This window comes from Daktulosphaira vitifoliae, unplaced genomic scaffold (assembly GCF_025091365.1).
Source record: "Daktulosphaira vitifoliae isolate Bord-2020 unplaced genomic scaffold, ASM2509136v1 Scaffold_3, whole genome shotgun sequence".
NCBI lineage: Eukaryota > Metazoa > Arthropoda > Insecta > Hemiptera > Phylloxeridae > Daktulosphaira > Daktulosphaira vitifoliae.
In genome coordinates, this window is record NW_026099574.1 from 2,424,305 (window position 1) to 2,451,460 (window position 27,156).

Here is a 27,156-nt window from a genome sequence, read left to right on the forward strand (position 1 = left end):
TTTAATTATGTATAAAGTAAGGATCAATTAAAAACCTTTAATACTTCTTAAAATTAAACTGGACATTTTTTTATTAGTTTTAAATAAAACTATTTAATAATATCATGAAAATGATTCTCAAGTATCCTTATTTAAAATTTGAAAACATCATTTTTTCTAGTTTGATGTTATTGTTGCGGACCAAATATTTGACCACAAGTAATTTAATTTTTAGTTGTTCTTGGACTCAGTCCTGAGAACCCTTAGCAGTAATGCTTCTAGTTGAAGATGTAAAGCATGTATTCAAAATAAATAACCTACACTCAATTGACTTATTATATATATATATATAAAAATAATATTCCAAATGAATATAACAAGAACAATCATCAAATAGATAGTTACAAACATTATTTATAAACATTTATATATGTATAAAAATTATTAGTAAAATTGTAACTAGTAGAAACTAGATTTCTAGACTACTCAACCATACCCGAACACTAGATTAATTTGTCAATAAAGTTTGTGTTTTTTATAGTCCAAAGGTGATGAGAGTTGTGGATATTCTACGATTGACCTCTCATGTCTTCTCTAGGGAATGGTTTCTGACCATGATTTGGAGGAAATCCTGTATCCTATCATGTTTACCAAAAAATATAATTTTATCTTTTAAAAGCCTATTTAAAAGTTACTTGACCACAATGTCATTTACTAATATAATTTTTAGTTTTATAATTATTAATTATCAGCTATCAGAGGAGTCATAATAATAATTACTGGAAAGAATAGTGACATAATTAATAAAAACTTAAATTTTACAAGATAAAAAGAAGTACACAATTCTGTACCATACAAGTTTAACCAATGTTGATGCAAATTTTAAAACATTAAAAATATTGAGTGGTGTCACTATTATTGCCAATAAGATACATATACCTTAATTTTTACAAAATAATATACAGAATATTATAATATGAAAAATGTTTATTTTTTTATTAGATTTAAAGAAATAATAGATCTATCAAGTAATGATGAAGAAACAACACATTGAATGACATAATATGTTCCCATTAATACAATTAAATGTGTCAAAAGATTGACCCAAAATAATTTATTTAAATCTCCTACTGGTACAGACATCACTGCTTTTTTATTTATCTGAATACTTTTTTCCTAAAACAATAAAATATTAACTTATTTTAAAACTGATATATAAAGATATAAATAGGGATTCTATTTTCTTAAAGAATGGTTACTATTATCAATAAAAAATATTTTTATTTTATCTTTAAAATAAAAGTATATAAACCTATAGCATAAGTGTAGCAACTAGTTTTGGCCAAATATTATCAAGTAGCATAATAAAAAATTATTTAAACAATGCATTATGAGTGCATAGTAGAGGCTACATCTCAGAGATGTTTTAAGATAATTACCCATAGGCATTATATTACTTATTACTTTGTTTTTAGCATTTATATTTAGTTTAAGTAAATTTTTTTATAATTAGCTTGTATAATCAGATAAGGAAAATAAACTATATTGAATTATAACAAAATATGTAACAACATGATTTATGAATAAATTTTTTATAGTTTAAATTAGATTATTATAAGGAAGTTAGAAAACTAAATTTTGCCAATAAACCCTACAACAATAAATAAAATTATAAAATTTAAAATAGTCTAAATATGAAAAATTTTCTGTAATGAACATAACTTTTTAAATGCAGTTCATTTTTACCACTGCTCAAGCACTTATGGGCTATAAATGAATTTTAGAACAAAGTTTTACTGTCTCTCCTCTTAGTTACAAAATTATCTGAAGTCCTACATAATAAACATTTTAATTTAAAGACAAAAATTCTGATTCCTAATATTAACTAAAATGTACTGCAACAATGTAATAATTACAAAAATCCATTCTTCAGATGCAGGAGCAAAATATTTCCTGTTTAATTCAATTGGTCCTTTACAAATGTAAAACAATTGCACATCGGAATGATTTTTTCCAAATCTTATCTCTTTGTATTGACCATTTTCCATAGATTTTTGATATCTTAGATGAAATGGAAACTCTACATCAAATAGCTTATTTTTTTCATTGATATGAGAGTAATTGACTATATGTAGAACAAATGAATTTGCTTTATAAGCCGGTAACTCAACATCAATAAATTTACTATTTACATAATATTCCACCTAGAAATAATTCTTTAAGAATTTTTTTTTTTGAAATTTAATTTAAAAGTTAAAATATAAACATTTTGATTAAGCATAGACTTTTTTAATTCGTATGTGTCCACATAAATATCAGTTGGAAAATTGTATTTTATCATAATAGCACAGTCTTTATAATTAGAGATATCATAATCTGCTTCAACAATAGTATGAAGAATTCTAAAATAAAAATGTTTAAAAAGGTCTTAATCATTACATTCAAAAAAAAATTTACCTATGATAGCCATTGTTTTTAACTTGAAGATTTATACTGCCCGCATCAATTTTAAGAAAATGTAAAGAATTATTTTCTGTTAAATAATATGGTAAAGCTGATGTAACTAATGTTACAACAAAAATAATATGATTCATATCCTTAACATTAAAATTTAATCTCATGATGGCTGTAATAAAAATAACAGTTTAACAGTTTGCTATGAAAAAATAAAATTAATTAGTTAATTATTGACAATATTTTCGTACTATAAATTTTAAATGTTAAGTATTTTTAAATTAATATTGATTAAAATTTTTCATTTTCAGTATTGTATCCATTACTTTATGTAATTATCACTACAAGTTTAACCATGAATTAAAACAACTAAAATAACTTATTTATAAGTTCACCATTAATACTTTCAATATTGTTACTAGTTTTTATTACTTATTATTATTATCATTCATTAATAATAATAAGAGTCTTTTTTAATATTATGAAATGTTATCACAGATTATCATTGTTGATAAATGATACCTTATCTTAAATATTTTAATGAAAGTTATGTTTACCCGAGTATATGGTATATTCCAAAGTAATATTAATTTCCCTTATAATTAATGTCATAAATTAGATTAGTATACTCATTAATGTATATTATAAACATTCAAATAACTAATTACAACAATAATTACAAAGTGAATTCACTTGTTTTTTAAAAATATCTATTTAAACAAATTATTATTATAGGCATACATTTAATTAATTATAATTACTTATTACAGCCAACTTTGTTTTGCTTACAAAATTCGAATGACTCGAGGTGATCAATTTTTTTAGCCATACATTTTTTTCTGACTCAGCAAGTATGTAATTAAATTAATTAAAATATTTAAGTATAATAATTAAGTTTATTCAAATCTATTACAAACAGTAAATAGATATTTTTAAGATGACTACAGATGAAAAAAACTTTTTCCAAAAAACTGTTCAACATCTAGCACGTTCACTTGCCTCGCAGAACGACACTCCATGGGAAAAAGTAATAAAATTTAACCCACAAATAGTATTTAATATTAAATCACATTGAAAAAATAATATACTACTTTAGAAAAATGAGAATAAATTTATATGATTTACTTTTATTTTTAATGATATAAGGTAAGAAATACCAACTTTGTACATTTCTTCTGAAATTCAAAGATATTTCAGTTAAAAATGTACAATAATATTATTTGTTATTATATTATACTGTTATATAATAAATTTATCTAATAGTATTTTATTAAATTGAATTTTTTTCAAGTAGAACTGATAAAATTAATAAATTTAATGAAAAGTTATTTGTAATTACATTTCCTAAATATTACACTCTGTAAAAAATTTTTATATATTTAATCATTTTTTTGATATGCTAAACTTAATAAAAAAATTCTAAGATACTAGTTACAATTTTAAAAATAATATCATTATTTATTATAATTACATAATATTTAAAGCCTGCACAATGTGTTCAATTCCACTCATATGCATTGTAATTGATTGTTTATTGTTCAAATAAAAAAAATTAAAACAGGCCTATGGTATATTATTTAAAAAAAAAAATAGAGTATTTAAAAAATATAATTGTGTTGAGATTAAGAAAATTGTTATTTGTTTTTAATCATTATTTTTCATTTAGATTAAAGAATTGAATTAACCTTACAATGAAGTCTACCAGTAAAAGTTATATTATTGTTAGCCTGAAAATTTCTTTATAGTTATTTCTATATTTTTGTATTATTACTAGCTAAGATATTTAGAACTTTTTACGAGTTTGACATATCAAAAAAATGATTAAAGATATAAAAATTTTACAAAATGTAATATTTTGGAAACTTAATTGTAAATAACTTGTAACATTTAGTCATGTAATGAACAGTTTATTAAAAATAGGGTGTTGGTTTAATGTATGTCATGAATAATAAGGTGATATTCAATAGTAAATTTATTAATTCAGTTAAATGAAAGGTTCTGTGTTAAATTAAACTTGATTTATCAAATTGTTATCTTTATTTTTCATTTACTTTAAATTGAGCCATTAATAACATAACATAACATTTATGGATTTACAGGTTCAAACATTGTTTTTACTGTGTCCTCAAGAAAGCCACCATGGAGTGTATAAAATGGACCAGAGATGCCAAGATGCTATTTTAGCATTAGGAATATATTTACTGGAATCAAATTTCAATCATATTGACCAAATACTTCCATACTTATTGAAATTATTACATGGATTAGGAAAAATGGTTTGGTCTGATGATATAAAATATTTTTCCAAAGAAAGTTTGTAAATTTAATGTTTTCTATGTTCATTTTTGTATTTTTAGTGTTAAATATGAGTTACTTTACAGGAATACCAGTTGCTGAAAGGATGAGTTTTTGCTTGAATACTTTGCTAACAGATATTGCTACTCGTTATCCACCCTCAAAGGAAAAAATAATTGAAGCCCAGATAAAATGTTTTAGTAAACTTTCAAATACAATCAGATCAGCAAAATCAGATAAATTAAATGAAAATACTAAATGTATGATTTATATTTTAATAAAACTATTTTTAAAATTTTGCATTTTAAGATTTATTTAATTATAGAATTAATATAAATTAATATTATTAATAGTTTAATTAAAAATCATTAATTTTTTTGTGTTAAAATGTAATTTATATCTATCATTTTTAACAAGTTAGAAAAACAATTAGTTATTTATAGTGTTATTTTTAATATGACTTAATAACAAATAATTAATTATTTTTTTATTTTTAGATACATTATGTAAAGTAACTATTCCGTGTATGATTGGATTAGCTAGATCTATGGGAAGAGCTACCATTAGTGATCCACCACTATTATGTCGTTTATTTCCAAAACCTTCTCCTCCTGTTCATCAGAATCCAATACCTATACCTGATCTCAATATCTCAAAAAAAAAAAGTTTTTCAAATTTTCGGTATGTATGTTATTCAGAATGCATATATAAAAATATTTTACTTATAAAAATTGTATTTTAGCTCAATTATTCCAAGGTCATTATCCCTAAATTTAAACTTGGCATCTCTTGATGTAATGACACTAAGTTCACTTGATCCAATGAATGATCTCAAGTAAATATTTTTATTTAATGTAATTTTCAATATTTACTTTAATATATTTTATTTTGCAGTAACAGGATGATTTACAAGTCAGAATGTAAATTAAGTTCACAAACACCTAATAATATGTCTCACTATTTTTTTTTTAAATATGGTTCAAGTTTCAACCAATTTCCATGTACAAGATTTACTGATTCATCAATTGATCATAAATCATCAACTTTAATATTCCCTTTGGGGCATTTACAAGTATTTTTTTTTAACTTGAATATTACTGAACATTTTAATTGATAATTTATATTTATTAGACTGTCTTGTCCATTGCTAAAAAAATTCTGACTTCTGAAGTTCTCGGATTTGTTGATAGTCTAGCATTAGAATACCATATTTCTGGAGATAATAAAGCGTTTTGCTATCGAAGCTTCAGTGAAATATTGAATTTAGTTATTGCATCATTATTAAGGGAGTTATTACAGTATCAACAAGGTAAATTGATAGTTTTATTTATTATTAATGTTAAAAACACTTAGCTTTAATGTAAAGTGTTTTTGATTATTAACTTTAGATTAACTTATTAAATACTATATAATAAAAATTAACACACGAAGCTAGTATTATTTAAAATTAAAAAATATTTAATCCATAAAGCCACAAATATTGTGTAACTAGTAATAAATACACACTAACACATTTGTGTTTAATTCTGATAATAGAAACATTATTTCCAAAATATGTATATGCAATTTTTTAATCATTTTTGTGGCTTTTTGTTTTACATATTTTTTATGTTCTTAAGTTTTAAATTAGCATTTTAAATATATATTTTATATGATTATTTTTTACTATTTATTATTTTTTTTAATAAAACTTTTATTATGTTTTTTTCTATAAATATAACTTGGATAATTCTAATAATAAATAAATTGTCCAAAAAAATTTCTAATTCAGAAAATCAGAGCAAGATTAAGAACTATATGATACCTAGGGGTTATCTTGAGAAGGACCCTCCTTTCAAAAATATCTCTACCATAACAAAAATAATGAGCAAAAGAAAAAAATCTAAAATAACTAATCATGATTAGTCTAGTAAAATTTGAGATGAGCCCCTTAAGCTCCTGGATCCCAGAGCGTTAAACCAGCATTAAATTTCTAATAATTTTTTAAAAAATATTATGAAATTAAAACTGTTCAAAACCAAGTTTAATAACTATACTTAGACAATTTCTTTAGTCTGTAATAATGGTGAGTTCTAAGTGTAATTTTGTTATTTATTCCAAAATTGTTTGTCATTTATCTGTAGATTTACCTATGCCATTTACTAGAGATGTTCAAGAATTTATTAAAGATTTATTTCTGAATGGTCAGACAGAGTTGCAATCTGTAGTTCTACAAGAAACTTCTGAACGTGAAGAAAAAGATATACATTTAATAACACTAAACAAGTTTAAAATTAATGTTTTAGCAAATGCAGCCTGTGTAGATTTATTAGTTTGGTCTACAAGAGATGAATCGGGTATTTTTAATAAAATGTTACAATATTTAATTTTAATGAAGTTAATTTGTCTTTTTATTTTATTTTTTCTTTAACATTAAAATTAGGTGCAGATAGTTTATGTGGTAGATTGATGGAAAAAATAAACTCTAGTAATAATATAAAACAAGCGATGGCACATATGCCTCTAATATTAGTGTGTATGGAGGTAATTAATTATTATTAGTTTTACTATATACCTTTTGTAATATATCATCAATTTAATTATAAAATAGGGCCTAGGTAAATTATCTGAGAAATTTCCTAGTATTGCTAGTATTTGTATTCAGTGTCTTCGTGACTTTCTTGTTCAACCTTCACCAATTTTATCTAAATTGAACAAATTGCATTCTGAAAAACAAAATTTGAAAGGTTTAAGTATAACAGGTTAGTTAAAAAAGTTGAATGCATTAAAAAAAAAACTTAATTATTCTTTTAATTATTAATTTAGTAAATGGTGTGAACGAGACCAAACCAACATCAGATCATGTTGAATCTCAATTTGAAAGACTTCGTAATTCATCAATTGAAAATCTATGTATAGCTTTAAGAGCTGCTTACACATTAGATCCCTTTTGTGTACCAGCATTATTAGCATCTTTGTCTAATAGATTATACACTGCAGAAAAATCTAAGAAGTAATGATAAATCTGTATATAAGTAATGATTTATTTGCATTTATTAATTATATTTTGAAGACACTCTAGTTCATCAAAATTTATATAGGTATATAAAATAAACAATAACAATGGTTTGATTGTCTCTTGTCTAAAAAACTTGGGGATTTCAAAATATTAAAGAAAATTATGGTATATCAAGAACTTTTATTATTTTTCCATGAATTTTGAAAAGTTGATTAAACTTATAATATATATATAGACTAAATAAGGGAGGATTATGAATTCATCTCCTCTATTACAATTTAATATAAAGTTACTGAAAACCCTACCTAACCTTCAGTTTTAAATAAATTTTTGAAAAAGCTTGACTTGAGATCATATTTATAGTTTATTCTTATGAATAAGGCATGCTTAAGCTATCTTAATAAAATGTTAAAATCTTAAACAAAACTATAAATATAACTCTAAATCTAATTATTTTCAGTTAACAAATTGGTCTATTTTGAAACAGTTAATTTTCTATTAATACAACATAAATTACTATGTATAAAAGCTTTTATATATGGTAAAATTCTCTCTTCTTCCCTCTCTAAATACTAGTTTTATTTTTTTTAAAATTATTTTGCTTTAGCATGAATAATTAAAATAATAATAGGATAAACATAACAAATGTATAAATGCTTATAAATTTTCTTTTAACTGTGTTAATACTTGGAATAAAGTTAAATTAAAATCTTCTCATAGTGATTCCGCATTAATACAAGCAAATACCATAGTAATGTTAGGTCATATAGCTGTTAGTTTAAGAGATACAGCCAAGACATCTGAAACAATATTGCAGTTTTTTCAACAACGTTTTTGTCGTGTTCCCAGCTCTATTGATGTACTTATTGTTGATCAACTTGGTTGTTTGATCATAGCAAAATGTGACGTAAGTCTGATATAATTATAAAAAGTTTAATTTCAATGATATCTTTATTTAATTTTATATAGATGAATGTCTATGAAGAGATAATGCGCATGTTTTCAACTATCACTGTTGAAGCAGGAAATGCTTTATATAGTAATGATCAGTCAAATCAATATAGGTATTGTAGATTTCAAATTTTAAATATATTTTAAATTATTTTTAAAAATATTATGCTATTATAGACATGTTTCTGGTGCAGTTATTAATGCGTTAGCTAATATTGCTGCAAATATCAACGGCGAAAATGAAATGAATGAACTACTTGTTAGATTACTTGAACTTTTTGTTCAGCTTGGTCTTGAAGGAAAAAGAGCATCAGAAAAAGCACCTGTTGCTAATAAAGTAAGTCCAATAAAAATATTCATTAATTAATAAAATATTAAACCAAAATTATTTTAAGGCTTCCAGTAGTGCTGGAAATTTAGGTATGTTAATTCCAGTGATAGCTGTTTTGATTCGACGCTTGTCGGTCATTACCCAGCCAAAACCAAGACTTCATAAACTATTTAAAGATTTTTGGCTTTATTGTGTTGTTATGGGATTTACAAATGACTCCGGTAATTATAAATTAATTTTTCATAAATTCAGTAATTTTTTATAGAAGTATTATAATTTGAACTTAATATAAAATGGATAGGTTTATGGCCAAGTGAATGGTTTGATGGTGTAAAAGAAATAGCAATTAAATCACCTTGTCTTGTCACACAGACATCAACTAGATCTCAAATGCGTGAACTTCAGTATACTTCAGCTGTTCGCAATGAGAGTGTTTCTCTAGTAAATATTATTTGTAATTTTAATTAAAAAATGTATATTTCATCATAATTTAAAAATTTTTAGAATCAACTTCAAGAGTTAAAATCTCAAATTCTTCAACACCTTAATCCTGCACCGCCAGAAGTGACTGCAGCTGTTAATAAATTATCATTTGCCCAGGCTACCTATTTACTCTCTGTGTACTATTTAGAAACTATGCGTATTCAAAACTCTTCCGATCCAAGTTTACAACCAATTTTTGATTATTTATCGGATTATGCTATTCAAAAAGACAAAACAGGATTGTGGCATTGTATATCCAGTGTGGGAGATAAAGTATTTTCACTATTTTTAAATGCAATGTCTAATCAATCAAAAGATGAAATCAGAGAAGCGAAATTAGAATATCATGCACAATTATTACTTGTTAATTTTAATCATATACACAAATTAATTCAGTGTGTTGCTGATAGATGGTTATCTGGACTTGTTTCCAAGTAAATTTTTTATTAATATTAAATAAATTAAAAATAATAATAGTTCAAATTTTATAGATTTCCTCATTTACTTTGGAATCAACGTGTATTATGGACTATGTGTGATATTCTTCAAGTATTATCATATTCTCTTGAATTAAATCCAAATAATGAAACACCTTGTATTCAAATACCATCAGCTTCATTCACATTAGTATTAATGGATACTTTAGATGCTAGAGAAGTAATAATAATAATAATAATATTTAAAACTAATAAATATTACTTTAATATTTCATTAAATTTTGTTTTAGAGCACTACTAATGATTTTGCGGCTAGATCGTTAGGTTTTATTCAAGAAGCAATGAAGTGGGCTCCTAGTGCCACAAGATCACATCTTCAACATTATTTGACAAAAATACCAAGTTCATCATATTGGCACCATTCAGGATTAGCTCTAGCTACAGAGAGTGTTTTGCAGAGTAGTGGTTTAAATTTCCATGCTGCTCCTTTATCAGTAATTTTTTCAACTTATATATCATAAAGAGTTGTTCAATTGTAAAAAATAGATATACCTAAAATGAATTGTCATCATTTTTTATCTTCTTTCATAAATTAGTTTAAAAATAAACGTTTAAAAAACCTTTTCTAGGTTTACATTTTTGAAACTAGTCACAACTTATTTCTTTAACTGTGGTTTTAAGCCCATAATTAACTAATGATTTTTTTTGTAGAAAACTACATTAGATAAACGACCTCGTTGTGTGAAAACTGATTCTTCTTTATATATTACAACATTAGGCTTGAGAAGTCATTTTGCAGGAATTGTATCTGGTATGATAACTGCTTTTGAAAATAGTCCTGAACAACTTGTAGACAATGTAATTACTAAAGTTTGGAATGCTTGTGATAATGATATTAACAATATGCATCATAATGCTTTATGGACAGCTACAGCTTTACTGATATCAATTTCTGGTAAATAAATTAGTAACTTTATTTTATAAATCAAAATGTAAAAAAAATTATCTAATTAAGATAATGATTGGTCAAGGATAATGACTTTTGGACTAGTACTTTGAAAATTAATCTTATTTTTATACCCTGACAGAACAAAGAGTGTATCCGGGAAAATGACTAGTCATAAAAATAGCAGCGCCCCCCTTGTTTTCAGACATTACTTTATATTATTAATAACTTCTAAAATACTGTTCCAAAAGTTGTTTTCAACCAGTCATTTTCTTAACTAGATTATTTTCTATTTTATAAGCTAGTTAAATATGTATGTTGCCATTTAAAAAAATAAGGTTGACACCCCTTTAAGTTATAAAGGATAATTCTAAAAAGTCATTATTTGCTGATAAATCAATATATATATATATATATATATATATATATATGTAACTAAAAGAATTTAAAAAAAATGTTTACAATATTGTAATTGTTTTGAGAATAATTCAGTGGCTTATGATAAACCAATTGTCCTGTATATATTAATTTTTTCCCGCAAGGGTACTATGTAAAGAGAAATGAGACTAATGAACCCGTGGACCTTAGTTGTTTGAAGGTTCAGCCGAAGGCCACATAACTGGCATCTCGGATCAATAAGAAATATTAAAATCTATTACTTAAAGCAACTTCAAATCTTTTGGGCCCTCTATTAATGGAGGTTGTTGTAGGGCTAACAACCTTACAGAAAACACATTATTATGATTCAACCGAAATCGCCTTGCATGAAATACTTAGAGCTAAAAGATTTCCCTATTGGAACCTGGAATGTGAGATTGTTGTATAGGGCTTTAGATTTGACGACAGTTATATCAAATCTTGAACAATATTAACTGAATATAGCTGTGATTCAAGAAACTAAATGACACAGGACATGGGAATCTAAAAAACATATTTGGATCTACTTCTATTGTGGTGAACTGGATGGTAAAATAGGGGTTAGCTTTGTCATAAGTGACAATCTGCTACCTAACGTAAAATGTTTAGAAGTAATTAATTAGAGAATATGCTACTTAGAATTAAAGTGTAAATGGTATAACTTGGTTATAATCAACGGTTTTTCACCTACTGGAATAAGAATGAGGTCATTCAGAATGAATTCTACGAAAGACTGGTTACTGTATGTGAGCTATTACCAAATAATAAGGTAAAATATTATTTGGAGGTTTTAATGCTAAAATAGGTCAAGAACCTCTTTTTAGTTCGACAATAGGGAGAAATAGTTTACATATGAACTCAAATAACAATAGTATAAGACTAATAAATTTTGCCATGGCACGAGATATGGTGATAAGTAGCACTATCTTCCTTCATAAAAACTTACACAAACAAATGTGGATGGCACCAGATGGGTGAACAAGAAACCAAATAAATTACATAGTAGTATATTGTAGAATTAATAAATGTAAAATTGATATATGTAGCATGAGAGGTAGTAGTGGAATATTAGATCATTGTGTAAACCAAAGTCAGATTTAGGCTATCAATATGATAGAAAGAACAAAAAGCACCTGTCAAAAATATTGAAAAAAAAAAATTGAACTGCTAAAGAATTTTTAGATGGCTGAACAATACAAAAATAGTTTAAATGCTATACAAAGTTAAAATGATCAATGAAATAGAAGAGCAGTATAGAAGAGATGTGGAAAAAATCCAAAAAATCAGTTGAGAAGATGGGAGAAGAAGTCATGGGATTTCAAGGAAAACGATCAATAAATAAAATGGTTTAGTGAAGAATACAGGGCCATGGCAGAAAGAGACAATGCAAGAACAATAATGCTAAAAAATCCAAGTGAAGCAAATAAACGAGAATTAACATTAAAATAAAGTATAGCGAAATAGATAATAAGGAAAAATAAAAGAATGTGAAAGAAAGCCAGAATAAAATATAATGAAAATAGATACAAATGTAATACAAAACTATTTTTTAAAAAGGCAAACGAGGTTAAAAACTGATTTAAACCAAGATCAATGATAATAAAAGATGACAAGAAAACATTAATAACTAATAAGTAGGAAGTAATAAAAGAATTTTTGAGAAAATCTTGAATGTATCAATCCAAACCGTAAGGGAATATAATAATATTGTCACAGTAGAATATTTAAAAGAACCCTCATTGGAAGGGGTTGAAATGACGGTCGGAATGCTAAAGGGAGAAAAGACACCAGAGAAGACGATTCAATGATATTGGAACTTTTAAAGAAAGGAAGAAGTACTCTAATGATAAACTTAAAACTGCTGATAAATAAAACATGCATAGAAGAAAAAATACCGAAACCATGACAGGTGTTACGAGAGTAACAAATAGAATAAAATAAAATAGTATTGCCGAATAATTAATTAGTTTATTAAAAATAAAAGTAATAGTAATCGCACAATAGTTGTCAAATGACTAACGATGCTCTGAATTACAACAGTCGCAGTCGGCCCACTTTCCGGTTTTGCAACACCGAAAAATACCTTATAAACACATTCTTATAGGCCGACCTCGATTACAATTCAATTTATGATTATCTGTTATTATAATTATAGAACAATAATAAAACTAAGTTAAGTATTCATAACACAGGTCTCTGTCATTCTCAGGCAGGACAGTCTCAAAAAAGGATATGTAATGGACTGTCAAAACTATAGAGATATATTCCTACTGAACACGTTGTATAAAATTCTCTCAAACATAATTTTAATTTTAAATAAACTAAAACCGTATACTAAAAAGATAGTGGGAGAAATACCAAGCAGATTTTACAGCAAGAAAATCCATAACTGACCAAATACATGTTATCAAACAAATAATCGAGAAAATCCATGAATTTGATAAAGATGTGTATTTGCAATTTGTAGATTTTAAACAAACATATGACTTGATATTAAGAAGTTGACACGACTTACGTCGCAAAAATGTGGTCGACACTGGTTTTGAGGGTAGAGACCCGTGGACCGTTTATTAAATGAGCGACTATAGGTCAATTTAACAAAAAATAAAACAAACTGAAAAAATGAACACAATAATAATAATCTTCGCATAATATCGCAGCACTTTCGCTGGCGTCGATGACGCGATGTCTGGTGTGATCCTCGGGCGTCAAAAGGTTAGCAGCGTTGGTGGTGACGGTGCGGATCGTTTCGTCAATGTTGTCACTCTCACAACGGGAAGAAGACTACCGTATCATTTGCGGCGGGTCGTCATCGGCCGTGCGGCAGTTCCTGGACTTTTTACCATAGCGTATGACACGCGGTGTTCGTCAGTCAAATACTCATAGTTGGACAACGGCTGATAAAGGTGGCACGAGTCGCGGTGCATCGTATATAACGAAGCGACGCGGCCCGTGTCAAAGTATACTATGTAATGTAATGATCTAACTAAGAATACCAGCTAAACTCATTAGGATGGTGAAAGAATGAATGCAAAACTCAGTTCAACTCGGTAATATCAAAGGAGTTCACAATGAATACAGAGGTGAGACAGGGTGATGCTTTATCTCTTTCTTTTCGTACTTTTTCTAGCACTTGCTCATTTCTTTTCTTGTCAATCGATTTTTCTTTGTCATTTTTCTCCATATCCATATCCCTAATGCTTCTGTCTTTCTTCTCAACTATCCATGTTTCACTGTCATATGAAAGCACACTCCAGACAAACGTTTTAACGAATTTTTTATGTATGTTTTATTTTATTAGGTTGAAACACATTTATTAATTATTTTTAATTATTATTATTGTTTTAAAGTTTTAAAAATTCTAAAATAATTTTACTTTTATCAAGAATGTTTTTAAAAAGTTTTCTCCTAGATAATTATAATATTATTTTAAATGGTACTATTTTCTCAGTTGCACACAGCATTGACAATCAATTTATAAGTAAGTGTGTCGGAATCTGAATCACAAGTACACAATGCAGTTTAAATTGTGTACCATGCATTTTAATTTCATATAATATCTAGTTCATTAATTCTCCAGTGGCTATGTCATATTTAATATCTATAACCTTGATTTCTTATTGTTAGCTCAAGAACTTAAACATTGTATAAATTTGGATTTTTATGTAATCTATTAACTATTTAAAATAGGATGCACGAGAAAACTTATACATGTTGTTGCTTGGTCACATGTAAAATTGTTCACTACTAAAGCAATGAGAACTGCTGTAGAATGCTGGCAATGGTTGACTACATCTCGACCAGATATAGAATTACAATTTTTACAAGAAATGTTTGCTGCATGGCAGGTAATTTAAAAATATTTTTATTCTTAACTAAAATGTAAAATATTTTTATATTAAAGTTGTTTTAATGTTAATTACACACATTGTTTATATTATTATTTAATAAAAAAATTAATAATCAAGTAATAATGAAAGAAGTATACTTTAAAGCTCTTTAAAAAATTAAAAAAGTTTTATTCCTTTACAGTATACAATAGATAGTAGAATGGGATTGTTTTCAAAAAATGTAGAACAAGTTAGTCCACTTGCAGTTTATGAAGGTTGTGTTTTGGAGCCAAATCCACCATTTGTTAAACCACATGACATTTGGGTTCAAGTATATCCTGAAAAAAAATTCACAATATTAATGTTTATATTAACTTAAGTTTTTTTAGTATATATCAGAAGTAGTGGACAATGTTAAATCATGCAGCCAAGAAAAAGTAGAAATGATGGCAATGATGTTACATCGATCATTACCTATGTGTGTTGGAACATCAGATGCTTTCATTAGCAGACATATTGATGCAATAGGAACTAGATTTAGGTAAATGCTTTTATTTATCTAAATTATCTTATTATTTGTATAAATTGTATCATAAGAAAAACATTTTAGGTTGCTACAATGTGGGTTAACATTACTACAAGGTGATGTATTACCTAAGTCTTTAGGAAAAAATATTTTAAGAGAGCGTGTATATTGTGCTTGTTTTGATACGTTTACTACTTCAGTCCAGTGTCCTACACAACGAGGTTCAGAACTAAGAGATGATATTTTAGCTTTAACAAAATTTTGGCAAACAATGCATTCAGATAAAAAATACTTAATGGCCAGTGTTATTGGAGGTATTAAAAATTAAAAAAATAATTTTGTCCCTAGATATAAATTTTACTTATGTATGATTAAAAAGTAAATTAATATTTTTAAGCTAGTGTATTTTATTATTAAGAAAGGATTTTTTAAAATTAAAAAAAGAAGATAATAAAAAAACTCAGCATAGGGGGGTCACAGTTCAGTGGAGACGTGGTATAATTGGGTCAAGTATAATTATATCGGACAGTGATTAAAATCACTATCATAAAAAGCACTTTGATGTAAATCTTTAGATAGTGTTAAATTTTAAAAAATTGGTGGTTTATTCCAAAAGCTACATGATCTGCTAGTTCCTTATTAATATCTTGATTAAGTCCAGAGGCCAAAATTTTTTTTTTCAAATTAAATAATATTACATTAGCTTTAATTTAAGATATATATAAAAGTGTCAGACTTTCTAGAACATTTTCAAAAGTTAAGTTGAAAAAGTTAATTTTTTGTGAAAAAGTTGTCATTTTGAAACCCCTCCTGTAAGCAGGTAAAGGGTCAGATTTATAAAGAAAATATATCAAATGATAAGTAAAGACATTGTGCATCTATTAAAAAAAAAAATTATATTGATTTGTTCATTTTTGAAAAAGTTACAGCAGCTTTAAGTAAAATAAAAAATTTCGAAAATTAGTGATATTTAAATTTGTAATGTTTTTGGAGATTTCCTCCAAAAAGTAATAACAGACACAAAAAAAAAATTAAAAAATATAAAAAAAAAATTAAAATAAAAAAAAGCATCATAGTAAAAAATTAATATCATCTCAGCTTTGCATTGAAGCTAAAAAGACCTTAAGTCAATTTTTTGCATTTTTATATTATCAGTGATTCTAAATCGTCTTGATTAATTGTTGAGTGCTTAGTTTTTCTTAAAATAATAATAATTTGTAACAGGGTTGTTGAAAAATAAAAAAGTAATCTATTTAAAATATAAGTTAACAGTTTAAATCATTTTAAATGAGCCATAAGACTAATATAAATTTTGAAAATTTTGGTATTTTAAACACTAAATGTTTAAAATGTAACAACACTTATATTTAAAGTTTTTTAATTACATATAAATCTTAATGAGTTAATGAATATTTTAGTTTTGATACAAAGATGGAAGGTATTGGTTTTATTATGATGTGTTTTTTTTTATGTGGTTTTATTATGATGTGACTTTATAATGCTATAACTTATTGAAAAGTGTATGGATCAATACAATTTTTTTATGAGAAATAATATTTATATCCCTCTTTTATTCGACATACTTTTTTAGCTTCGATGCGAAGATGAGAAGGTATTGGTTTTACTATGATGTGTTTTTTTTTTGTTGTGTCTGTTACCACTTTTTCTCAGCTCTCACCGAACGGATTTCTTTCAACGATACATCAAAAGATCACAAAACGTATCTAGTCGAAGACATTACCCTTCAAAATTGAAAAAATTTCCATCGTTCCCCGTAAATGGGGGAAACCTCCAAAAAAATTACAAATTTAAAAATCGCTAATTTTCGAAATTTTTTCAATTTTTTTTACTAAAAACTGCCGTAACTTTTTCAAAAATGAACATATCAATATAATTTTTTTTTATATAGATGCTTGATGTCTTTACCTATCATTTGGTATATTTTTTTTGTAAATCTGACACTTAACCTGCCCACAGGGGGGGATTTAAAATGACAACTTTTTCACAAAAAATTAACTTTTTCAACTTAACTTTTGAAAATGTTCCGGAAGGTCTGACACTTTTATATATATCTTAAATTAAAGCTAATGTAATATACTTTAATTTGAAAAAAAAAAATTTGACCTCTGGACTTTTCTTCACGGCGAAAATGGCTACCGAATGCTATTTTCGTGTGAAAATTCTCGATTTTATTATTCATATTATATTTAACTTTATAATGCTATAACTTATTGAAAAGTTTATGGATCCACACAATTTTTTTATGAGAAATAATATTTTTTAATAAACCCTTTTTCATTCGACATACTTTATCTTAATCGAGATATTAAGGAACCAGCAAATCAAGTAGCTTTTGGAATAAAACACCAATTTTTTTAAAATTAAACACTATCTAAAGATTTGCATCGAAGCGTTTATTTTTGATAGTGATTTTAATCACTGTCAGATATCATTATACTTGATCCAACTATACCACGTCACAACTGTGCCGCGACCCCTCTGTGCTGGGTTTTTTTTTTTAAATAACACCATTTCCCTTTATATATTTATATAATATAAATATATAAATATATATATATATTCATATATTACACTTATAAATCATAAATATTGTAATCAAGATATAAATAAGAAAATAGTTGATCATGTAGCTTTTGGAATAATCCATCAATTTTTTTAAATTAAACACTATCGAAAGATTTGCATCAAAGTGTGCTTTGTGATAGTGATTATACTTGACCCAACTATGCCACGACCCCCCCCCCCCCTGGGTTTTTTTTTTATATCAAACCGTTTATGCCTTATAAAAACTTTATTCTTTTTAATGACAACATGCTTATTTATATAGCTTAAATATTATAAAGTTTTTTAATTACAAAAATGACTGATTGAAAACAACTTTTGAGCAATTATTTCAGAAATATGAATATTTTGTACCTATAAGGAAAAAGAAAGTACACCTGAAAAATATATATTAAATCAAAAAAGCACACTCCCAATATATATTAGAGTGTTAATACTCTAAAATACTGGATTAAACATTTTTACCTACTAATCATTTTCTTATTAAAGTCTTTAAATTTAAGCTTGATAATTATGCATGTTATTATAAATAAAAGTTAAGTTGTTACTCTTATAAAGAGTAAGGTATCGTCTTGATTAATTGTTGAGTGCTTAGTTTTTCTTAAAATAATAATAATTTGTAACAGGGTTGTTGAAAAATAAAAAAGTAATCTATTTAAAATATAAGTTAACAGTTTAAATCATTTTAAATGAGCCATAAGACTAATATAAATTTTGAAAATTTTGGTATTTTAAACACTAAATGTTTAAAATGTAACAACACTTATATTTAAAGTTTTTTAATTACATATAAATCTTAATGAGTTAATGAATATTTTAGTTTTGATACAAAGATGGAAGGTATTGGTTTTATTATGATGTGTTTTTTTTTATGTGGTTTTATTATGATGTGACTTTATAATGCTATAACTTATTGAAAAGTGTATGGATCAATACAATTTTTTTATGAGAAATAATATTTATATCCCTCTTTTATTCGACATACTTTTTTAGCTTCGATGCGAAGATGAGAAGGTATTGGTTTTACTATGATGTGTTTTTTTTTTGTTGTGTCTGGTAAGGTATCTAAAATATCCTTAATAACTCTTTATTATAATTTATATGCATCTAAATAATTATTAACATTTAAAAATTGTAGTTGACAATTAATCAATCATCCTGTATATGTATTTTATTTTTTGTCTATTCTAAAAAAACACTTATTAACTGAACAGACATAATAACTGTCCAAGTATAATTGTGTAAAGTCCAAATTTCCAATTATTTATGCTTCTGAAAAGTATCTTTATAGGCTTCTTGTAAAATTCATAATAAAACTGAATATTTTTTTAATTAGGTTGATAAACATGTATAAAATGATTTTTACACTTTAACGCTACTTTTTTAATGTCATTATAAAAATGTTATATATATTTATTTTTTAGATTTTGACTTACAAGATGGTACTTTAAACACTCCAAATAACCCAAACTATGATCATCAGCTAACTATTACATCTTTAAATGAATTAACCGTTTCCAGTATTGGAGCAGTTTCAGGAAATTCAGGTTCTTCACAAGGTTGGATGAATACTGTTCCATTATCAACATCTGCTACTAACACTTTGAACAAACGTACTGCTAATAATTTAAGAATGAAACGTCAAAATGTTAATGCTACTCAAGATTTATATGTCAAAGATTATATTAAAAAAAGAATTCTTATCCTAGATTTATTGGTATGCTCTATTTATTAAATAATTAATTAATCCAAGAATTTAATTTAAAAAAAAAAACCCAACAAATATTTGGTAAATGTAACAATTTTTTTATAAAAAAGATTTTATTTCTTTAATTCACCTTTATTTAAATTTTTTTTTTTTATTTATATTTATCTTACACTCTGCTAGTAAGTAACCCATTATACTTTCTTTTTGTACAAAATGAAACCTTGACAACATGAGCTATTACATATCAGAAATATTTACAGCCTAGTTATTAATTATTTAGATTTAAATTTTAATTTAATGTTAGTTTTCATCATAAAAACAAACTAAAGTCTGAATTTTTTTTTTTCAAAATACAGTATATTACATAAGCTTTAATTTAAAATATATATATATAAGTGTCAGTATTTCCGGAACACTTTCAAAAATTAAGTCGAAAAGTTGTTTTTTCTATATGTATTTTTAAGTTTTGAACCCCCTCTAAATAAAGGGTAATAGTCTGATTAAAAAAAAAAGTATGTCACAAAAAAGAAAAATATAAATAGTATTTATCTTAAAAAAATTATAATGATCAATGCATTTTTCAAAAAGTTATAGCGTTATAAAGTTAAAAATATAATAATTTTTTTTGTATTTGTTAGTAATTTTAAATTAAATTTTTTTTTTTTAATTTAAAAAAAAAATAAGATTTTAATATAATCTAAAACTGTAAATATTATTTTAAATAAATGAAGATAATGGAAAATATTTGCTGAATCAAACATTATTAGATTTTTCAAATATTTTGTAAATTTATTTATTTTAATTTTCTTATATTGTATTTATTTATATAAAGGCTGTTCAAATTGAGTTTTTGAGTACATGGCAAAATCCTGCTGGTTTATCTGAACTCAATGTACCAGGAGAAGATATGGTAGCATCATGGAAATCTAAAAACGTACCTGATAAATCTTTACGAGAAAATACTAGATTAGCTTGGGATATAAGCCCAGCTCTTTGTATTTTTTTACCAGTTCGGTTGAAAAATTCTGATTGTGTTATTAAAGAAGTCTGTAGAATGGTAAGAGCAAACCCAATGGCAGTTTCACATATACCTGAAGCTTTACAATATTTAGTAACAACCGAAACTTTGTTAAATGATGCACCAGAAGTAAGTTCCAAAAAGTTAAATATTTTGTACTCCAACCTGATCTATAATTTTACTAATATTTCAGCTTGTTTACATGTTAACATGGGCACGAGTTACACCAGTTCAAGCATTATCATATTTTTCTAGACAGTATCCTCCACATCCAATTTCTGCACAATATGCTGTCCGAGTACTAGAGAGTTATCCAGCAGATGCTGTCTTATTTTACATTCCACAATTGGTCCAAACTCTTCGACATGATACAGTACGATAATAAATAATAATTATTAATTTATTGATTGTAAAAAATAATTTCTTTTAAATAAATACCTGATAATTCAGTTATTTTACAAATATTAAAAATTCAATAAAATGTAGATATATGTTTAAATAGCCTGAGTAATTTAATTAATGTTTAATAATTAGTATTGAAAATTATATTTAACCCCTGTTTTATTATTTGAAGACGTGTTATATTATTAATCACTTATTTCAAATCAATGTAGATGGGATATGTATTAGAATTTATTAAGTCTATTTCTTTACGTTCTCAAGTGGTGGCTCATCAATTAATATGGAATATGAAAACAAATATGTACATTGATGAAGAAATGCAGCATAAAGACAGTAATTTTATTAACAGTTTTTTTTTTTACTTATAAAGTTTTACATAATTCTTTCTGTTATAGCTGCTCTTTATGATACTTTGGATACATTAACTAATGCCATTGTAAGTTGTTTATCGGGTTCAGCTAAAAAGTTTTATGAACGTGAATTTGATTTTTTTTCTAAAATCACTGACATATCTGGAAAAATTCGACCATTTCCAAAAGGTAATTGTGATAAACTAATCATAATCTTGATTAAATTAAGTATATTTATATTTTATTGAATGTGTATTTTCTTTAAAAATACATCTCAATATTTTTCTTAAAATCAAATGTAAAATTGAAGTTCAACTTTTTTATTTACTTCATGAGATCATACTTAAAATATAAAATTGGGTGCCTGAATTGGTCAGTTTCATATATAACATTCTTTAATACTCAGGTACTATGATTTCCTATCTTATATATAGTGGAAGTTTAGGATGAGGATATCCAACCTCAAGTATTTGGATAAAGGTGAGGTAAAAGAAGAAAAAGATATAGATTTTTCATCTTGCAGTACTTTACTAGATAGGATATTTAAGTCACTAAAGGGAAGATTAAAGTTAATGGTCTTAAATTAAAAACCAAAATCTTATATCTCCAAAACATGAGATTTTTAGAAGTCATTCAATTTTTTTAAAAAATAACTTGTCCCCAATTTAGCCCCTGAATGATGAAAATTTATATTTTTTTGTATTCTAATATTTTATATTGTAATTTTTGACCAAAATTTAGTAGAAGGATGCTCTTAATTAAGATAAATTTTTATACCTATAACTACAGGAAATCAACAAGATAATAAAATAGAATAATTTGTATTACAAAATAATTAATTAAGATAAACCTGAAAAAACATGATTGATTATTTGTAGTTAATTAATTTAAAAAAAATAAACAAAATCTACCAATTTATTATTTTTGAAAACTTATTTTTATAAATTGGAATACTCAGAAATAATATTAAAGGTAATATAATGATGGGTTAATTACCCATCATTATATTGTAAATTTAATACTAATTTATTGTTGTTTTTAACTTAAAAACAATGTTTTCAAAGTACACATATCCTCTGAATTTTTCAGGACTTTTAGCTTCGATGCGAAAAAAATTGAAAAAAATTCCCTCGTTCCCCGCAAATGGGGGAAATATCCAAAAAAATTCCCGAAAGACTGCGTCCTTTAAACATATATCAAATTAAAGCTTATTTTATGTACTACAAAATGAAAAAAAAAAATTTGTCCCGACACTTTTTTTTCTACATTTAAACGGCTGCCGTAGTTAAAAAAACACTATTTTTGTGTTAAAATTTTCGATTTTCGATTTTAAATTTTCAACTTAAAAATGCTATAACTTTTTGAAAAATGTATATATCAGCACAAATATTTTTTTTCTAAATATATTATAAGTACATCTTTCATTTGACATACTTTTTATTAAAATTGGACAATTTCCCCTTATATAGGGGGCGTTCAAAACTTAAAATATTGTAAAAAACATAGATCTTTTTCAACTGAACTTTTGAAAATGTTCCGGAAATACTGCGTCCTTTAAACATATATAAAATTAAAGCTTATTTTATGTACTACAAAATGAAAAAAAAAAATTTGTCCCGACGATCTATCTTCTATACGCAAATGGCTACCATATTGAAAAATATACTATTTTTGTATGATAATTATGGGTTTTGTATTTTATTTTAATAGAAGTTGATGTTGCTTTTGCAATTATCCATCAATTTTTTTAAATTAAACACTATCTACAGATTTGCATCGAAGCGTTTCTTATGATAGTGATTTTAATCACTGTCAGATTAAATCTATACTGAACCCAACTATTTTTTTTTTTTTTTTTAATATATTGTTTCTATACCTAGTGATACATACTATTAATATGTTGAAAATAAAAAAAAACAATTCCAAAAAATAAAAGACGATAATTTTAGGATTCTTTTTAATTTCACTAAAATGTATTATTTTACAAAATATTTTAATAAAAAGTTATTTAGGAAGTTTCAATTATTGAAAGTAGAACAATAAATTTGTAATTAATTTTAGGACCTGAACGTAAACGAGCATGTTTAGAAGCACTTAGTAAAATTGAAGTACAGCCTGGATGTTACTTACCTTCTAATCCAGAAGCAATGGTTATTGATATTGATTACAATAGTGGCACTCCTATGCAAAGGTTGAAAAATTATATTTAATATTTAATATTTTATAATTAATAATAAAATAAAATATGCCTAAAGATAATTAGTATTAATAAAAATGTTAAATTCTTGGTTAATGAATTTTTTTTTTTTATATATATAAATCTTTATGTTAAGTTCTTTTTATAATAAAAAAACTATAATTAAAAACTTACAAAAATAATAAAAGTAAATCACATTTTTATTTGTCATTTCTATTAATAACATATTATGCATTATAGTGCTGCAAAAGCCCCATATTTAGCCAGATTTAGAGTTCGAAAATGTGGTATAAATGAATTAGAACAAACAGCTATGGCTATTTCTGACCAACAAATAAATGGTACCTTAAGCAAACTTGATGAATCTTCAAAATCTATGATAGGTTTAGATACCTGGCAAGCAGCTATATTTAAAGTAAAATTTATAATTAGCTTTTATAAATATTTTACTAGAATTTCTTTCATTTATTCATTTTCAGGTTGGTGATGATGTGCGTCAAGATATGTTAGCTCTACAAGTTATTAGCATATTTAAAAATGTATTTCAACAAGTTGGCTTAGACCTATATTTGTTTCCATATCGTGTTGTAGCTACTGCTCCAGGTGTAAGTAATTTTATATTTTTATTTTGAAGAAAAGAAAGTCCATCTATTAAATAAATTCTTCTTCTTCTTCTTGGCATTACAACTCTTCAAGAGTTTTAGCTGCCACCGACACCGCCTTCCCCACTCCTCTCGATCTTGTATTTTTTCTTCTCAATTTAGTAACCCTAGTTTCTCTAAATCCTGCTTTATTCTATCTATCCATCGCATCTTTGGACGTCCTCTTGGCCTTTTTCCTGTGGGTTTCCATTCAGCCGCCACTTTAAGGTTCTCTGAGTTAGACCTTCTCATCACATGCCCAAACCATTGTATCCTTTGGGCCTTTACAAAGTTGGTTATCCTTGGTACTCCTGTCAACTCTTGGGTATCTTTATTCATCCTTCTACGGCGTAAGATATTAGATTCTAATATCTTAATGCCGCAATTGACACTATATACTGACACAACATTTCTGTAAGAGTCTGACATACTCCCGCACGTTATAAGCTTAATGTGTTCCAAGTCGCAATCTTAATCTCCTTGTTCTTCTGTTTCCGTTCTCCATTTGGGTTATCCGTTTCTCTAGTCTGAGGCTTTGTTGGTGGTTTCTTAACAGGACATTTTTTACGATGTAGGGTTGTTAACCCTACGATCAACTCTCTATGCCTTGAAGAGAAGGAGCTCGGGGCCCGGATTCGCTACACCCGTAACACAATGACTGTGTTTCCCCTGGGAGTTATTAAATAAATTACTAATTGCAAAAAACAAAAAAATATTTTTAAAATTTGGATGTTTAATGAAAAATAATTTTAGATACATAAAAATATTAACAGATTAACATAGCAATGAATTATAAGCATTTATAAATATTGTTTAAACCACTTTCAAGGATACCCAGCTTCTGCAATTTTATCATTGAATTATTACTCAAAAATATTTTTGGTTTTAGGAACAGAATTAATCTTGATTAATACTTATAATAACACATTACTAAGTGTTCAATTAATCTAAATTTGTATTAACTGATGGTGTGTTCGGATTAACTCGACAAAATTTATAAATGCATATAATTCACAGACCTGATCAAAAACAATATTTTGAACACCTCATGATTACAGGAGGTCTTAAATAATTAATCTCAAACTATGTCAATTATCATAGCTATATTTTGTACTTAACTCTTATTCTATTATTTTTTCAACAGTGTGGAGTAATAGAATGTGTTCCTAATGCAAAATCGAGAGACCAACTTGGTCGTCAAACTGATTATGGAATGTATGAATATTTTATTAAAACATATGGTGATGAAAATACAAAAGAATTTCAGGTATAAAAAATCAATTGAATGTTTATTAAATTTCGCTGAATTAATATATAATATTAATGAACAATGCCATACAATATTTGAATGTAAAATTTTTCTTGATGTCAAAAGTATTTTATATTTCTGTCTCCTTTTTAATTTTTAACTTTTAGTGAACATTGTATAAGTTAATTGATAAAAGTAACATAATTTATATACCTTAATATTTCTTTCTTAATTTTATAAGTTTCTTCAATTTTGCATAATATCATTTATAAGTTTTAAATGCTTTAAGCATTATTTTAGAACTTTTATAGAAATTAGACTAAAGAAAAAAAAATGAAATGTTCGGGTTAATAATTAATTACTCTATTTTATTTTTAGAATGCTCGAAGAAACTTTGTTAGGTCTATGGCAGCTTATAGTGTAATTGGATTTTTGTTACAAATAAAAGATAGGCATAATGGAAATATTATGTTAGATACCGATGGTCATATTATTCATATTGGTTAGTTTACTGTATTACAGTATTTAGAATAAACATCTTTTTGTTTTTACTAGAAGTAATCGTTTTTATTATTTTTTATAGACTTTGGATTTATGTTTGAGTCATCACCTGGTGGAAATTTAGGTTTTGAACCCGATATAAAACTTACAGATGAAATGGTCATGGTAATGGGAGGTAAAATTGATGCTCCACCATTTCGATGGTTTACAGAATTATGTATACAAGCTTACTTGGCTGTTAGGTATGTGATATTGTATTATATATATTTTATTAATTTGGCCATAAATATACTTATTTTATATTTCTAGACCTCATAAAGAAGCAATAATTTCGCTTGTATCATTAATGTTAGACACAGGTCTACCTTGTTTCCGAGGTCAAACAATCAAATTATTACGTACTAGATTTGCTCCTCAATCTACAGATAGAGAAGCAGCTGTGTATATGATGAGCATTATACATAAATCTTTCCTTAATTTTAGAACAATTGCATATGATTATTTGCAACTTTATCAAAATCAAATACCATGTTAAAAATGTTTAATATTAGATTAATTTAATTATTGGTATAGGTTAATTGTTTATTTGTTATTATTTGTTACTACTGTTTTAATATTTTTACTTTTATTGATCTTTTAATCAATTTTAAAATTCCTAATTCACTATTCTTTTTATGAGTACAATATAATTATTATTTTTCTTTAATTACTAATTTTACATTTCAGTATCCAATACCAGTCTTTATTTTCTTTTTTTAAATTATTTAGATATCAAAAATAATTTAAGAGTGTGAAAATAGTTTCAATATATAGATTTAAATTTAAATGAGTAAAGCATGCTTAAATATTTAATACCTAAA

General features: G+C 25.7%; 2 protein-coding genes and 1 long non-coding RNA gene across 5 annotated transcripts; 2 read left to right on the forward strand and 1 right to left on the reverse strand.

The window, feature by feature from the left end:
• Positions 1 to 86: 86 nt before the first annotated feature.
• On the forward strand, positions 87 to 1,145 carry LOC126902255 (uncharacterized). The gene is made up of 2 exons (XR_007703178.1): positions 87 to 198; positions 982 to 1,145. It is a non-coding gene; the product is annotated as an uncharacterized LOC126902255 (long non-coding RNA).
• On the reverse strand, positions 947 to 2,812 carry LOC126902253 (phosphatidylinositol-glycan biosynthesis class X protein-like). The gene is made up of 5 exons (XM_050679330.1): positions 2,685 to 2,812; positions 2,437 to 2,605; positions 2,246 to 2,381; positions 1,896 to 2,183; positions 947 to 1,155 (listed from the first exon to the last, which is right to left on the reverse strand). Exons 2-5 carry the CDS (start codon positions 2,598 to 2,600, stop codon positions 967 to 969), a joined length of 777 nt encoding a protein of 258 aa, XP_050535287.1. The 5' UTR covers positions 2,601 to 2,605; positions 2,685 to 2,812; the 3' UTR covers positions 947 to 966.
• Positions 2,813 to 3,055: 243 nt separating this feature from the next.
• On the forward strand, positions 3,056 to 27,156 carry LOC126902249 (phosphatidylinositol 4-kinase alpha). Of its 3 annotated transcripts, XM_050679316.1 has the most exons (38): positions 3,098 to 3,116; positions 3,204 to 3,284; positions 3,353 to 3,460; positions 4,533 to 4,746; positions 4,791 to 4,988; positions 5,226 to 5,409; positions 5,471 to 5,563; positions 5,623 to 5,800; positions 5,860 to 6,037; positions 6,852 to 7,064; positions 7,151 to 7,251; positions 7,319 to 7,469; positions 7,534 to 7,720; positions 8,447 to 8,633; positions 8,696 to 8,790; positions 8,855 to 9,014; positions 9,073 to 9,229; positions 9,310 to 9,449; positions 9,513 to 9,925; positions 9,983 to 10,148; positions 10,219 to 10,422; positions 10,640 to 10,883; positions 14,982 to 15,139; positions 15,324 to 15,452; positions 15,511 to 15,662; positions 15,732 to 15,961; positions 19,655 to 19,947; positions 20,771 to 21,085; positions 21,150 to 21,329; positions 21,571 to 21,691; positions 21,754 to 21,897; positions 23,770 to 23,899; positions 24,146 to 24,320; positions 24,385 to 24,510; positions 25,691 to 25,813; positions 26,174 to 26,297; positions 26,379 to 26,538; positions 26,606 to 27,156. In XM_050679316.1, the coding sequence occupies exons 3-38, from the start codon at positions 3,371 to 3,373 to the stop codon at positions 26,829 to 26,831; spliced, it is 6,339 nt and encodes a 2,112-aa protein (XP_050535273.1). In that variant the 5' UTR covers positions 3,098 to 3,116; positions 3,204 to 3,284; positions 3,353 to 3,370; the 3' UTR covers positions 26,832 to 27,156. The 3 variants fall into 3 exon arrangements, with proteins under 3 accessions (XP_050535272.1, XP_050535274.1, XP_050535273.1); XM_050679315.1 differs by having other exon boundaries at positions 3,056 to 3,284; XM_050679317.1 differs by having other exon boundaries at positions 3,057 to 3,284; positions 4,815 to 4,988; positions 26,606 to 27,155.